Here is a 13,599-nt window from a genome sequence, read left to right as displayed (position 1 = left end):
ATGATGCTCGGTGCCTCGGAGCGGGGTGATGCTCCAGCCAGCGTCCCCCCCTTGCTTGGCACTGCCATCCCTCTCCTGTCCTCACCCGGAGAGCCGTGGGGTGAGCCCTTCATGCACATACCTCCGAGGCGAGGGGCTGGGTCGGCAGCTCGTCCTCTGCTGCTGCCGCCGTCGGCACCCCTGGGCGAGTCCCTGCGCCTCCTCTTCCCCGTCTCCCAGCGAGGTCCCTGCGAGCGGCTTCATTTGCAAAGCGCGGAGGCTCCAGGACCAGCACACCTATCATGAGAGACACATATTAGCTGCGCGCAGATGGGAGAACGCCTCTAAATGTTATATTTTTAAAGCATTTTCTCACCCAGCAGGAGCTCCAAGCTCCTCTGCTTAGCGTGGAGGCATCTGTGGGAAAAGAGGTGGGGAGGCCCGCTGCAATTCAGGAGGGTGCTGCTGGAATTCGGGCGGGCACGGAGCGAGGCGAACGAGGAATTTATTACAAGCCCCTTTTCTGTGCAGGGCTGAGGGTGGACTTTCCCGCCTACCACCCCTGTTTCCCTCCCATGGGGTGATCCTCGCTTAGGGCTCATGATGCGGGTCATCTCCGTGGGGGGAGATATGTTTGCACCCACCTACCGGTGCGAGCACCCGGTGCAGAGCGGGAGCGACCTGCTGTACCCTAGGCAGGGGACAGTCCAACCCTGGAGCATCCCCCTTCCAGGCTGGCTCCCAGATAGACAAATAGAAGAGATTCTCGAGTCCAAGGCAGCTTGGACATCTCATTTAAGCTGTTTTGCAATGTTTAAAAATCAGAGAAAGCTGGCGGAAAGTCCACAGAGTCCCTCTCCCAGCCGAGGGTAAAGTCACTGTGCAGAAGGGACTCTTTTGCAGGACGCATCTCCTTGGGAGCTGTGCCCATGGACATGCAGATATGGGGCAGAAGGTGATTTTTTTTGGCCAGAATAGGAAATGCAGCAGAGATTTAAGGGGACAGAGAGCAGGGACTGCTTGAAGCCCTGCATGCCTGTGCAAAGCCTTGGCCAAGCTCAGTCTAGGTCACCCCAGCACCGAGCGGGACCATCACCCATCTCCCGCCCATGCCAAGTGGGGCCATCACCCATCTCCCAGAGCCTGCTCAGCCCTGATGGAGGTATAAAAGCAAGCAGCACTTGGCACCTGTCAAAACAAGCCCATTTCATGCCCATACACTGGAAATTGTCCCTGACACCTCTGCCAAGGGGCTTGGGAGCCCCCAGCCACCAGGGATCAGGCAGACTCATCACATCAGCGAGCATCATTTCCCAAGGGCTGGTCCCTGCTGCAAAGCACTCGCTCCGTAACAGCCACAGCAGACCCTGCAGCCTGCTGATTTACTGCAGCTCAGCCAGCCTTACACTCGCCCCTTATCTTTGTTTTACAGAGAGAAATATGGAGGCACACAGCTTGTTTGCCCAGCGTGGCATAAATAACCCCCCGGGAAGCCAGACCGAGCGCTTTCCCTCGGCTCAGCAACTTTACCAAACGCTCCCCGGGTCGTTACCTGCCTGAACTTGTCTCAAGCAGCCGAAGGCAGATGCTGGGGCCACCCAGCTCGGACCCGGCGCTCGGCGCTGTCGGGTCCCCGGCAGACCCGGGAGGGGGGTCAGGGGATGTGGCGCAGCCGGCAGACGGTGGGTCGGGGGGTGCCAGGGCCACACGCGGTGCAAGCTGCCGGCGGCGGAGTCTCCCCAGAGGGAAGAGCAACCGCATCGGCGGCAGAAGGAGCTGCCAGGGAAGAGCTGGATGCGAGAAGGCCTTTAAAGGACATGCACGAGAGTGGCTGGGAGCTCCCTGCGCAGGGCTGGGGAGGGCTGAGCGGTTTGCAGGTGGCCAGGCGACCTCTGCTTTCGGTGCGGGGCCAGATCCTGCGCCCGGTCTTTGGAGGTGACTGCTCTTACCCGGAGCTGGCAGAGATTGTGGCTGCTCCCTCCGTGCCCGGTGTCTGCAGAGCGGAGCAGACCTGAGTCTCGGCATCTCCCTGGCAGGAGGCTCAGGACGGGGCGGTGGCACTCAGGACCTCCATGGAGATGGGGGATCCCCCCCTGCCTTCATGGGGGGCACAGCATGGCTGATGAGGAGCCCGTGTAGCACCGTATTTGATGATGCAGGGAAACTGCTCTGCCCAGGACCCCTGTCCCTCCTGCCCCTCTTAGCAGCCCCACTTTCCCCCCAGCTGTCACCCTCACTGCCCCTTCCCCTGCCTGACTCCTTAGCTCAAATCCATCACATCCTCTAAAGCCGCTTTCTTCCCCTAATGAGCTTACATGCAGTCAGACTCCATGCTCAGTGCTACAGAGGACCAGGCTGCAGGCAGGCAGCTACTGTTAGCCCCCCCATGCCCGGGGACCCTGACGTACCACAAGGAACAAGGCAGGTCCTTGGGGTCTGCAAATCTCATAAGCCCTCAGAGGTCAGCCAGCAAACGGCGTCTCCCAGCCCCGGGGCAGGGCTGGCCCAGCCTCATGCCCATCTGCCGAGAGCGCAGGATGTGGCCCCAGGTCCGGGGAGCAGCCAGGGAGGGCTGAGAGCTCATCTGCAGCTTTGAAGCAGGAGCTGTGCTGTGCACACTGGGATGAGGCTTTGGAAATGGCCACCAACAATGGTCCCCACCAGGTCAGGATTTCAAATGTCCTTGAAGCTTCAGGGATGGGTTCTCCCCTCTTGGGGCAAACACCTCCTGCTTGGACCTGACCCAAAAGCAGAGCTGCTGAGAAATCGTGAGTCACCTTAGGGGAAGAATAGCCCCAGATTCCCGTGCTGTCTTCCCTGTAACACACATACCTAGCAACACAAGCTGTGGTATGCACAATTAGCACCAATCAATGACAATTAACACATCCTAAGTTCACACCACCAGCACCAAGAAGACACCGGACATGCTGAAAGGCAGACTGGCACTGTCACCCTCTGCCCTGTATTCTTACATATTCTCTGCCTTTGCTTAAAGTATCTTCCCCAGGATTTCCTCTCTTCCCCATCCCTCTGTTTGCTGTCCATCTCCAAGAGTTTCCAGGCGCAAGGGCTGACCACTTCTTCTTTTCAGAGGAGGATTTGCCAAGACACGCTTCCCAGAGTGAGCAGGTCGCCTGGCCCAAGCTGCAAGAGGGTGCTAAGGGCTTGCGACGGCAGGGCTGGATCCATTGCGCAGGTGGGTATGTCCATGCGTGTCTGTCCAGAGGCAGCTGAGCCCTGGGTGCTGTGCAGGAGTGATAACCCTGAGCAGCAGAGCTTCCCCCTGCCCCTTACTCCCAGTGCTTTCCCAGCCGCTCAGCAAGTTTGCTGTCTGGCTGGTATCTCGAACACAGATGAATTCTCCAGGCATGAATTCGGGTTTGCATTAGCACTGCCAGTCCTGTCACTGGGCTAACTCGCCTCCGGGCACCCCTTTGTTTCAGAAAGGGGAGACTCGAGCAGAGGGGAAGACCCTTCCTTTGGGCTGAGACTCAGCGGATGGAGCCCAGCACCCGGTCGCTGCGATGCCATTCCCCTCCTCAAGGACCTCCCCCTGCCTGCATTACATGAGGGCCTGCTTGGGCACATGGGTCTAAACTATATATTTTATTATTGAGTGCTCTTTCTAGCCAAGCACAAAGTCTCTCCTTGACAAAGCCTGCAGCCAAGGCTCCTGTAGCAGGGCATGGAAGTAAAAGTACCGTCACAGCATGATGCTGAGCAGACAGAGGGTACAAATGCCCCCAAGGGCGGGCAGTGCAGCGGCAGAGGCTGGCACACTCAGGGGATGGAGGACGGAGACCTTTGCATACACCAGCGCCTTGCCATCGACACAGCCTGGTCCTGCTGGCCCCATCCCCACAGAGACCCTGCTTCCTCCCCGAGAGCAGCAGCCTGGCACCGGGCAGGCAGCAGATCAGGCTCCGTAGCCTCTGCTCTAGTGTGCTGGCAGGTCCACGGCTGCAGGAAGTTACTCCATGGAGGACACGGACCTAAGGACACCATCGTGTTGGTTCCCCACACCAGAACAGAGCTTTTCTGCTCAAAAACTCCTCTGTTCCCTCCCACACGCACGTGCTGAGGGGTTCAATAAGAGGCAATGCCTCTCTTTGCAAACCACCCCATCCAAAGAGCCTCTGAAAGCATTTCCTAAAAGCCCCCAGGGATCTTTACGTATTCTTATTTTTAACCTGGGAGCATCGTGATTACAATCTAGGTATCGTAGGGCCTCAAGCAAAAGCAGCCCAGCTCCCCATGCACAGACCTGTTCAGTGAGGACGAAGACGACCCTGCTGGGAGATCTCCAGCCCAGAGAGGTGAGCAGCAGCAAGGGGCTGCGGGCTTTGGCTTTGCCCCTCGCGTCTCCTTCCAGTGAGGTCCAACCAGCGAAGGCGGCAGCCTACTGCGACGGCATCTTCCCAGGGCTCCTCCTGAAGCTGAGCTGAACTTGCAGCTCAGATCGCAGAGACCATGGTCATCTGGATTATCTACTTCTCAGAGGAAAGCTGCTCAGGCTGACACGGGCTGCTACTGCTGATGCGGCAAACATGATTTAATAGCTCTGTGCAGGGGGCCCAACCATAAAGCAACACCCCAGCCCTCCAGCAAATTCATCTTCACATGGCCCTGACCTCCCCAGCTGACAGGGACCTGGCAGCCACCAGACTACCCAAGGGAGAACACGATTCTCTTATTATGATTAAAAGGTTGTTGCCAAAAAAACAGATGAGAAAGAGGGGTTTTGCTTCTTTTGGTTCAGTTTTAAATTCCAGGTTGAAAAGACTGCTGAGCCTTCCCCTGAGCAGTTCAGCCTCACATCTGGGTGTCGCAGCCACCAGATTTCAATGTAAAACTGCATCAGCATATTGGGGATTATGTGCATGTGATTAACAGTTTGTCACTGAGAGGCGGTCACCTCCAGGGAGAAGCAGGGTGACTTTATCAGCTCCCAGCATTGCTGCAGGAGGGGACACAGCAGCTGCCTGGACTTGCCTGCAGGTCCCATTTGGGAAGGGGCAGCCCCTCAGGGGATGGATCCGGACCATCTTCAAGAAAGCAGCTGAGTTTCATCCCTTTCCAACAAGGTGTTGCGTGGACCAAGCTGGTCTGGCTCCTATGTGGCTCTGATGTCCGGCATTTAACATCCGTGGATGCAGTGTTTGCACACCTCTGCCCACCCAAAGGAGGCTCTCTGCTGTCCGATCATGATGCCAAGATGCCACTTGGGCAGTGGAGAGAGCATCTTGTCATGAAACTGGTTCAAAAATCACCGTCAGAGGATGGGGAGGCAGCAGAGTGGACAGATAACCCATGCAATTGCATAAAATTAATTTCCTTAAAAAAAACTTATTAGGCCAAAAAGGGAATTCCCCCCCCACCCTGAGGAAGGTAAATCTCTACAAGCAGAAGCAGCAGCAGATAAGGAACCACTGTCAAATATCCCGAGTACATCGGCTGAAAATTATACACTGCCTTCTACATACAGCCTAGGAAACCTTTAAGGCAAAGCTTCAGACCTTTCACTTCACCAACACTGCTAATAAATCAGAACAAAGACAAACCCAGCCCTGGCTCTCCCTCTGCTGCTGGATAAGGTTCTGCTGGACTATAAAACCTGACTGATGTTTTATGCCACGTCCACCTCTTTGCACTGTTCAGGCTGGATTTTAAAGTTCTCGAGAGGGTCAAGAAGAGTCAAAAATAAAGTTTTCCATGCGGATGCTACCAACTACCACATAAACAAGCAGTCTTCCACCAGCGTCTAGCGTCTCCAGGGTTCGCTTCCAATTCTCCTAACATGACTTATCTTGCACGTACACCCCAGAGGAATCCAGAGTCCGTGATAAGCTGCAGCCAAGAGCAAAAACAGGGCTAAGAAGTCTCTTTCCACAAGCCAGCGTAATGCTCCCCAGCAGAACAGGAAGCCCCCTTGCAGTTTGCAACGCCGATCCCTGCTTGACTACTGTTTCTTGCAAAAACCACGTAGGCTGGCCCAAAACGCAGCTCCCAGTATCTCCAGATGAGTTGGAAGTGCAAGCTGCATACGCACATAGCAGCCAGGAACAGCCTGTCAAAATGAGACTGTTGCCTAAAGAAACCAGTAAGCAGTTACAAAACTAAACATCCATCAGGGAGGAGACGCACACCACGGCCAGGAGATTTCAAACCATTTATTGCTGCCCAGTCCATAGAGATGCCGGGGCTTCCCCACGGTGCTCTAGATACACATGGCATGCGCATTCTTCCCGTTCTTCTTCAGCAAGGACACCAGGAAGCTGACGACCAGGTGAATTTTGGAGTTGAGTTTGTCCTCCGTCATCTTCATGTGACCAACAGCAACAGCCAGACAGAGCACTGGGGACAATGACACCAAGGTCACTTGGTAGAAGCTTTGCAGGGAAACTGTGAAGACCGCAGCCTGCTACCTAATAAAGCCAGAACAGCAGGCTCAGACCTTGAAGATCAGGGCACAATTTCTATTTATGTCATATTTTGGGCAGCCCTACAATAGCTTCAATATACTCAGCCACTAACTCGCTGGTATGCAAACACATCAACAATTTGGCTCCCTGGAGGTTTCTTTCCTCCAGCTAATGTAGACTTTGAAGCCTCATCAGTCCACTGTCACCTAAAATAGCTTAAGAAATTCTTACTATAAAGAAATCCGTGCTCTCAGCATTAAGAGCATCACTTAATGCTTCAGAGTTTCATTCCTCTGGCTGGATCTAAACATTAATGAGCAAACTTGAAGCAGCAACATGTCACACCTACATGTTTTAATCCCTCTTCTCCCTTTGTAGATGTAAATGTTTATGAATTTTTAAATAGTTCCTGAAGTATGCAATGCTTCAAAATCTCCATTAAAACTCTAGTGCTGCCTCCTTCAGAGTCCATCCACCCTCTCCCATCCTTATCTTTCCAGTCCCCTGGGCCAGAAGGTGCCCAGACAAGGTTTCCAGTGGGTGTTTTCAAGGGTACAGGATAGAAATCTGGAAAAATCACACTATAAAAGCACTTTTTATTAGTGTATCATTAAATACCTTGCTATGGGAAGTGCCATCATCACCATGTGGAAAACCAGAAATGTGACACAGAGCAGGGCTGCTTGCAGGCCCCGGCAAAAGAGAAGAAAAAAAGGCATATTTAAAGCAGAAAATTAAAGTTTACCAGTTCTTCATCTAAACCCCATTCTTCTGCATCCTGAGATTTGTAAATCCAGCAGAATAGATAAACAGCCCAGCAGATTGTTGCTGCATCACCCGAAAAACAGTGTAGCGTCAGAGAGAAAGGCCGACACGCACAAAACATACCACTTGTGCCTTGGCTCCTTCGAGCCAAGATAAAATCACCATGGTCAATTAAGCCTAGTCCAGAATTATCACCTTCAAACAGCCTCAAATCAGTTTATGTCTTGATTCAGTGATGTGTTATATTAAGGGCATTAAGAACTAAGGACCTGTGAACTCCACCGTGCAGCTTTACTTGCTCTGGGCCCTCACAATGCTAGAAAAAACACTTGAAATATGGAGATTTTGGAGAAGATGATGCTTCGCCTTGGGTACCAGGCTGCCACTGTGAGTGAGGAGAGGGAGGTTTGCCAGCTTTGTGCGAACCTGGAGCCGTAAAGGAGCAACCTGCTTCATGGAGGGCTGACACCGGTAAGGCATCGTACTTCTCAGCTGTAAGAAACAAAACAAGGCTACGCACAGGAAATATTGCAGCCTTGTGGCTCCATTCTTTAACAAGTGGATCTAGGTTGATTAAAACAAGTAGGTATACCTGCAAACCAGACTGACAAGACACACGGATGCTCAATCAAGCTCTTCAGATGTACAAAGTTATCAGAGATGCTGGCACAGGGTAGGAGACATCACAGCATACTCATCAAGCCACAGGGGACCTGAAAGCAGAGAAGGACTTCTGCTTCTTCTGCAGCTTCTTGCTGCCCAGTCGGGTAACATGGGGACCTGCTTGGCAGAAAACCCTTTTTTATAAGGGAACATAAAGGGAAAATGGGCAACGTTTCCTCTCCAAGGGGAAATGGCAGCCAGCCTTGGGCCAGGATCACTGCAGCCCACTTTCAGGCGCTCTTCAAGTACTTGTGTGCTAACATTACTCCATTGATAATGCAAAAATAATGGGTTTTTTGTTTTCCTGATTAAAAAAAGCCACCTTTCGGGCACAAACCATCTACAAAAGAGTCACCTTTATGCAATTACCCCGGTCCAGGTGATGCGCAGCCCACCCCCCCCACAGCTCCTCCTCTGCCGCCATCTTGGGAGAGGCGGGAACCGAGGCGCCATCTTGAGTGTGGCAGGGCAGGAAGGCGGGAGTTGCCATCTTGAGTGTGGCGAGGTGCCCATGGCGGCAAGTTCTGAGGCACCCCAGAAACAGACAAGACACAAAGATGACTGCAAACATATTCATTGTTTAACCAAAAACACCAAGCCTCGGGGCATGCGTGGGGCTGGGATGGCATCGCCCAGCAATAGCCCACCTCGAATCAGGCTGGCCGAGCACAAGGCGTCACTGCAAGGCCCCAGGAAGAGGCATGGGCACTCTGTGTGCCACAGCCCATGCTTGCTGGGGTGCTCGCTGGGTCTCCATCACAGTGGTCGTGACCCTCAGTGAGGGACTGGGCTGCAGCTACCATCACCTAATGAGCATCCTCTGCCCAAGGAAGCCATTGCCTTGCGGTTCCCTTTGGTGTTCACCTGGGAGGAGGAGAGAGAAAGAAGGGGGGGGGGGGGGGGAAGAAAAAAAAAAATAAAGAAAAGGGAAACTTGCCGCCAATCACACTCTGGCACGGCTTCTGCAGTTTCCCACCACCCAAGGCAGACCAGAAACGTGGAAGCTGCCATTCCCCAGAAGAGAGACCGCAGCCTGGAGGGCACAGCATCCATCTCACCTGGCTCCTTCCAGCACGGCCTGCAGCGATTTCTTCAGAGCCGCGTTGCTCCGATCCAGAGCGGCAGCCAGACTGCTCCGGTGGGCTGGGGTGACCTGGAACGGAGAGGAGCAAGGTGCTCAGAGAGCTGCGCTGCCAGGAGCCCGCCTGAGACCCCTGGGCCAGGTCCTGGGTCAGCTGCAGCCCTGGCTGACAGCTCACCAGCTGATCTGCAGGATCCAAGCCTGGTCTTACTCACCTGGCTTTGGTACATGGCGAGCATGGCCGTCACCAGCTTGGCATAATTCAGCGACGTGGCAAAGGATGGGGCCTGCCGGCACAGGGTCAGGACCAGGAGATCGAAGAGCTCAGGCGGCAGCACCTCCTGGAAGAGAGCCACGAGTGGGGAGGAGAGCTGGTCCTTGCTCCAGCACTGCTGGAGCCGGCAAGGAAACCTGGGGGGACAAGGGGGGATCCCCTCACCTGCCGCCCCAGCACAGCCTGCACCACTGGCAGGAGCTTCTCTGACAAAGGCACCTCCAGGACTTGGCTGCAAAGGATGGCGAAGAGAAGATGTGATGCTCACACGGCCTCGCTGGTGCTCCTGAGCTGCTGGAGCCAGCCGGACCCATCGAGGCAGGCACGAGGACCAAAGCAGCGCTGTCGCCTTACCTTAACCAGTATCTTACCTTAGCACCAGTCTCACACAGTCTGGCTCCAGGCACTCCTCCACAAGCTCGCACACCAGCTTGGTCTGCTCAGCACCTGCAAGGGCAAAGCAGAAGGGTGAAGAGCCTCCAGAGGCTGCCAAATCCACGGGGATGTGCCTGACCCTTCCTGGCCCCCCTTCAGGACACCCAGAAACCACGTAGTGCCCCCTTCTACTGTTCAGGATAATCCAGCTTCCTTTGCCCATCTGCAGCAAGGGTTTAATTACCACCAGTCCCCAGGAAAAGGGGATGCTACTGTGGCAGGGATTCACGCAGGACCCTCTTCTCGTGTCACCTTGGGGCAGTTTCGGCCCCAGCATTAGGAGCTGTCAGGAATCCTCAAGTCCATGGAGGGATGGCAGTTGTTCTTCGGGAGAGCTGAGGCTGGAAACCACTTGGCCTCTCTCTCCATCTCAAGCATCTGTAAACCCATCTCCCATCCTAAGTCCCAAGTGTTCACCTGCCCAGATAAAACCAGCACCATCCCTCCATGCTTCCTAACACACATTTTGGGTGATAAATGCCTCCCAGCAGACAGCACTCTGCAGCTGGGGCTTCCCTTCCTGCTGAAAGCAGCACACAGCCCCTCCGCAGCTCCCTCAGCTGCTCCCAGAACAAGCCGTGCCTCCTGCGAGCCCTTCGCACCTTCCCCCGGCTCCCGCAGGACCGCAGCCACCAGGACTCGACAAAAAGGCTGGGAATACTTGGAGCAAAATGAAGCGAGGGCAGCCATGAGGTGGCGGGAGGGCGGCTGGGTGAGGGACAGGACCTACGGACAGAAAAGGCAGGAGATGGGGATGGCGGTGAGGGAAATGGGGTGTAGGAAACCTCCACCCCCACACTTACTCGCCTGAGAAAGAGCTGCTCTGCCAGGATGGCTGCACTGGTGTAGCTGAGGTCAGGGGCGAGAGCCAGCAGCCAGCTGCAGAAACACACCAGGAGGTGCTCCGGGCACGTGGAGAGCTGGAGGAAGGAGCACAGCCCCTCGAGCTGGGGACGGCAGAGGGGACAGGGACGTTAGGGACAGCAGCAGGCCCTCCATGGCACCGAAGACGCTGAGGGGCTCACCTGGCTGGGAGAGCAGTTGTTCAGGACATGCAGCTCGGGTGGGATGCTCAGCTCTGACTGCTGGAGGGAAACACGCAGTCCTTGAGTAATACACCAAATAAAGCAACGCACAAAATACAGCTCGAGGGCTTTTCTCTTCCCTACCACCCCGGCTCTGGCCAGCACTGACCCTGCAGGCTGCCCATCATACAGAACCCTGCGAGGTGGAGGCAGGTATTAGCACCTTGGCCCGGAGGAAGTGGCAGCAGGGCTTTTTATCCCCCTCCAGTCATCCCCATAAAACCCACCTCCTCTCCCATCCCTTCCAGAGGCCCTGGCACGAGCCCATCCAGACCATCAGCTCCAGGAGAGAGACAGAAGCAGCTACTTACGTTGTTGGACTCTTTCTGCAGCAGCATTTTCAGCCTCGGTCCGTGCACCTGTGGAAAATGAGGTGAAGGAACAGAAACCAGACTGCAAAGGCTCACTGGCTGGAAGGGGAAAGCAATCCCTGCCCGATACCTGGAGAAAGGACTGGACCTCCGCTGCCGGCTCTGCCTGGGAAATCTTCCTGGGCTCCCTGGCTGCATCCTGCTGGGAGCTTTCCAGAGCAGCTCCAGCTGGACTCTGAGCAGATCTGTCCCCTGAAGTCTCCCCAGGTACCTCCTCTTCCACCCCTGCCGCATCCCCACCCTCCTGGGTTCCCGCGGGGTCAAACGCTGCCTCCTCCAGCAACAACCTCTTCCCCTCTCTCTCCTCATCCAACTCCAGGCTCTCCTCCGACACTTTCTTGCGCTTCCCACCTTGAAGTGCAGAGTCAGCCACGTCGCCAGCAGTGCCGGGCTGCTTGCTGAAGCACCAGTTCAGTTTTCTTTGCCTCTCTGGTTTGTTCTGGACAATTTTCCGGCACAGACACTGAAGCTGCTGCTGGCATGTGGAAGACAAGGGAATGGGAGGTGGGGAGCACTCCTCTCCCCTCGGTCCCTGCCGGAGCAGATCTCCCAGCGTCCGCACCCACGGATCCACATGGGAATCCTGCTCCACGGCCTGGAGCAGCTGGCCGAGGCAGCCCCCCGGCACCACGGCTTGCACCGTGAGGAGCAAGGAGAAGAGGTTTCTCTGGCACACGACAGGGAGCAGCAGCAGACGCGGTTTGCTGGAAAAGGGGAGAAAAGGGAGAGGCAACGCGTCAGAGCAAAGCCCCGAGTCCTTATTGCCAACCTGCCCTGTGGAGCAGGGTCTAACGGGACTGGGAAGCAAGAGGAGGCAGCCAACGCCTCCGCCAGCTTTTGCACACACAAGCTGGAAGACCGGCGGGTCCCTGCTATGATCCTGACTTCACGTACGGACGGTTGCACCAGGGGGAAGAAGATGCCCGGCGCCAAACTGGGCACCCGACACGCCAAACCTCCCACAAAACATCGAGTTTTGGAAACGCAGCCGACTCACACAGCCAGGGCTCCCTCCGGCCCCTCCAGCGTGGGCTCCTCGGCGCATAGGGCTGCGGTGAAGGCCTGCCAGGGAAACGCCTGTCCCGGTTCCTCGTGGGCCTGGACCCGCTGCAGCATTCGGAGGGCAGCCAGCGTCCCAGAGGAGCCGGAGGCAAGCGCGTGGAGCAGGAGGCGGCACGGCTTGGCGAAGCTCTGCAGCCAGGGCAGGCAGGGGGGCTCCATCCCTGCTGGGGGGGCTTCACAGCCACCTACAAGAAAATCGAGGAGAGCCTGACACGGGTGACGCTGAGAAGGGTGCGGGGATCGGTACATCCAGGACCCGGCCAGCCGTGCTCTGGAGCAAGCCCCGGGGTCCTCCCTCACCGGCTGCAGTATCGGGGGCTGCCCTTACCTGCACGCAGGGGGTCCGTGCTTATCCTCGTCACCCGAGGATGCAGAAGCACTGCCGAGGACCACAGCCGGGCCAGAGGACCGGGAGCTCCCCCGAGCCCTCTAAAACCCCTTCGCTCGCAGCTCAGTGCTCCCCCCACTGCCCTCCCCGGGGGCCGAGAGGGAAAACCCCCGAGTCCCCCCGCCCCACTGCGGCCCCCTCCTCCGGGCACAGACCAGCCCTAAGCCCCCCTCCCCCGGGCCCGCAGCCACCCGGCCCTGGGGCTGGCCGTGCACCGGCCCGGTTATTGCGGTACTCGGTTATTACCGTGCCCCGGTTATCAGCTCCCGCCCCCCGGCAAACCACGCCGGGCACAGCCGCCGGGGCAGCCCGCACCGGGCAGCAGACACTCACCGCGGGGAGAAGGCGGAGGGCAGGGTGCCCGGTGTCCCCCCCCTCGGGACTGCCCGGGGCCGGTACCGGTAGCCCGGGGCCCGTAGGCGCCACCCCCGGGGCCAGCAGCGCGCGCCGCTTCCGGGGCCGCCCCGCTGGAAAAGCGCGCCGCGTATGCAAATCAACCCCGCATGCAAAATGCATGCATTATGCAAATGACCACTTAAAGCCAAACCCTAACACACCCCCCCCCCCCCAGCCCTCAGGGGGTGGTGTATCCCCCCCCCCGGAAGGAGAGCCCCAGGCAGTGTTACCTTACACAGCCCATTTTATTTCATCATTTCCAGATTTGGCTAAAAGCAGTTTAAAACAGGGCCCCCCAGCTGCCCAGCTCCCCCCCCAGCGCCGTGTGCATTAAAAACCCCCACTGCCCCCTCAGCACCCAGCCCAGCCCCCCGGGCCTGGCTACCCGCGAGGTCTCCCATGGGTGCAGAGCACTGCACTACCAAGGAGGTGAGGGCAAGAGAAGGGGGGGCTGCGCCCCACTGCCCAAGAGCCCTGCAGCTCTGTCACCCCCTGGCTTCCTGGGGGGAGCGGGGATGTGAGACCTGCTGGGGCTTCAGCCATCGACAGGGGGGTATTTTCCCATCCCACCCCAGCCCTGCAACACCCTCCATGGCCGGAGCCACCCCAAACCCATCAGAAGCAGATGCTTCCCGCTCCCAGAAGACATTTCTTTGCCACCAACAGCACCCAGGC

The 13,599-nt window shown here is 56.8% G+C and overlaps 1 protein-coding gene across 1 annotated transcript; it reads right to left on the bottom strand.

The window, feature by feature from the left end:
- Window positions 1-8,399: 8,399 nt before the first annotated feature.
- Window positions 8,400-12,979, bottom strand: FANCE (FA complementation group E). Its single transcript, XM_072844881.1, has 12 exons — window positions 12,862-12,979; window positions 12,076-12,325; window positions 11,149-11,782; window positions 11,019-11,066; window positions 10,648-10,707; window positions 10,426-10,569; window positions 10,225-10,348; window positions 9,559-9,634; window positions 9,353-9,419; window positions 9,129-9,254; window positions 8,891-8,985; window positions 8,400-8,696 (listed from the first exon to the last, which is right to left on the bottom strand). Exons 2-12 carry the CDS (start codon window positions 12,297-12,299, stop codon window positions 8,693-8,695), a joined length of 1,602 nt encoding a protein of 533 aa, XP_072700982.1. The 5' UTR covers window positions 12,300-12,325; window positions 12,862-12,979; the 3' UTR covers window positions 8,400-8,692.
- Between the last annotated feature and the right edge of the window lie 620 nt (window positions 12,980-13,599).

This window comes from Ciconia boyciana, chromosome 23 (genome assembly GCF_034638445.1).
Source record: "Ciconia boyciana chromosome 23, ASM3463844v1, whole genome shotgun sequence".
Taxonomy (NCBI): Eukaryota; Metazoa; Chordata; class Aves; order Ciconiiformes; family Ciconiidae; genus Ciconia; species Ciconia boyciana.
Note: the sequence above shows the minus strand (reverse complement) of the source record. Positions and strands in the feature narration are given on the sequence as shown.

What these genes read in the sequence shown, in the direction of transcription:
- FANCE (XM_072844881.1), bottom strand. Translation starts at nt 12,299, where the DNA reads ATGGAGCCCCCCTGCCTGCCCTGGCTGCAGAGCTTCGCCAAGCCGTGC. An exon ending in AGGTCCAGTCCTTTCTCCAG is followed by an intron (nt 11,067 to 11,148) that starts GTATCGGGCAGG and finishes CATTTTCCACAG; the next exon opens with GTGCACGGACCGAGGCTGAA. An exon ending in TCGCCATGTACCAAAGCCAG is followed by an intron (nt 8,986 to 9,128) that starts GTGAGTAAGACC and finishes TCTCCGTTCCAG; the next exon opens with GTCACCCCAGCCCACCGGAG.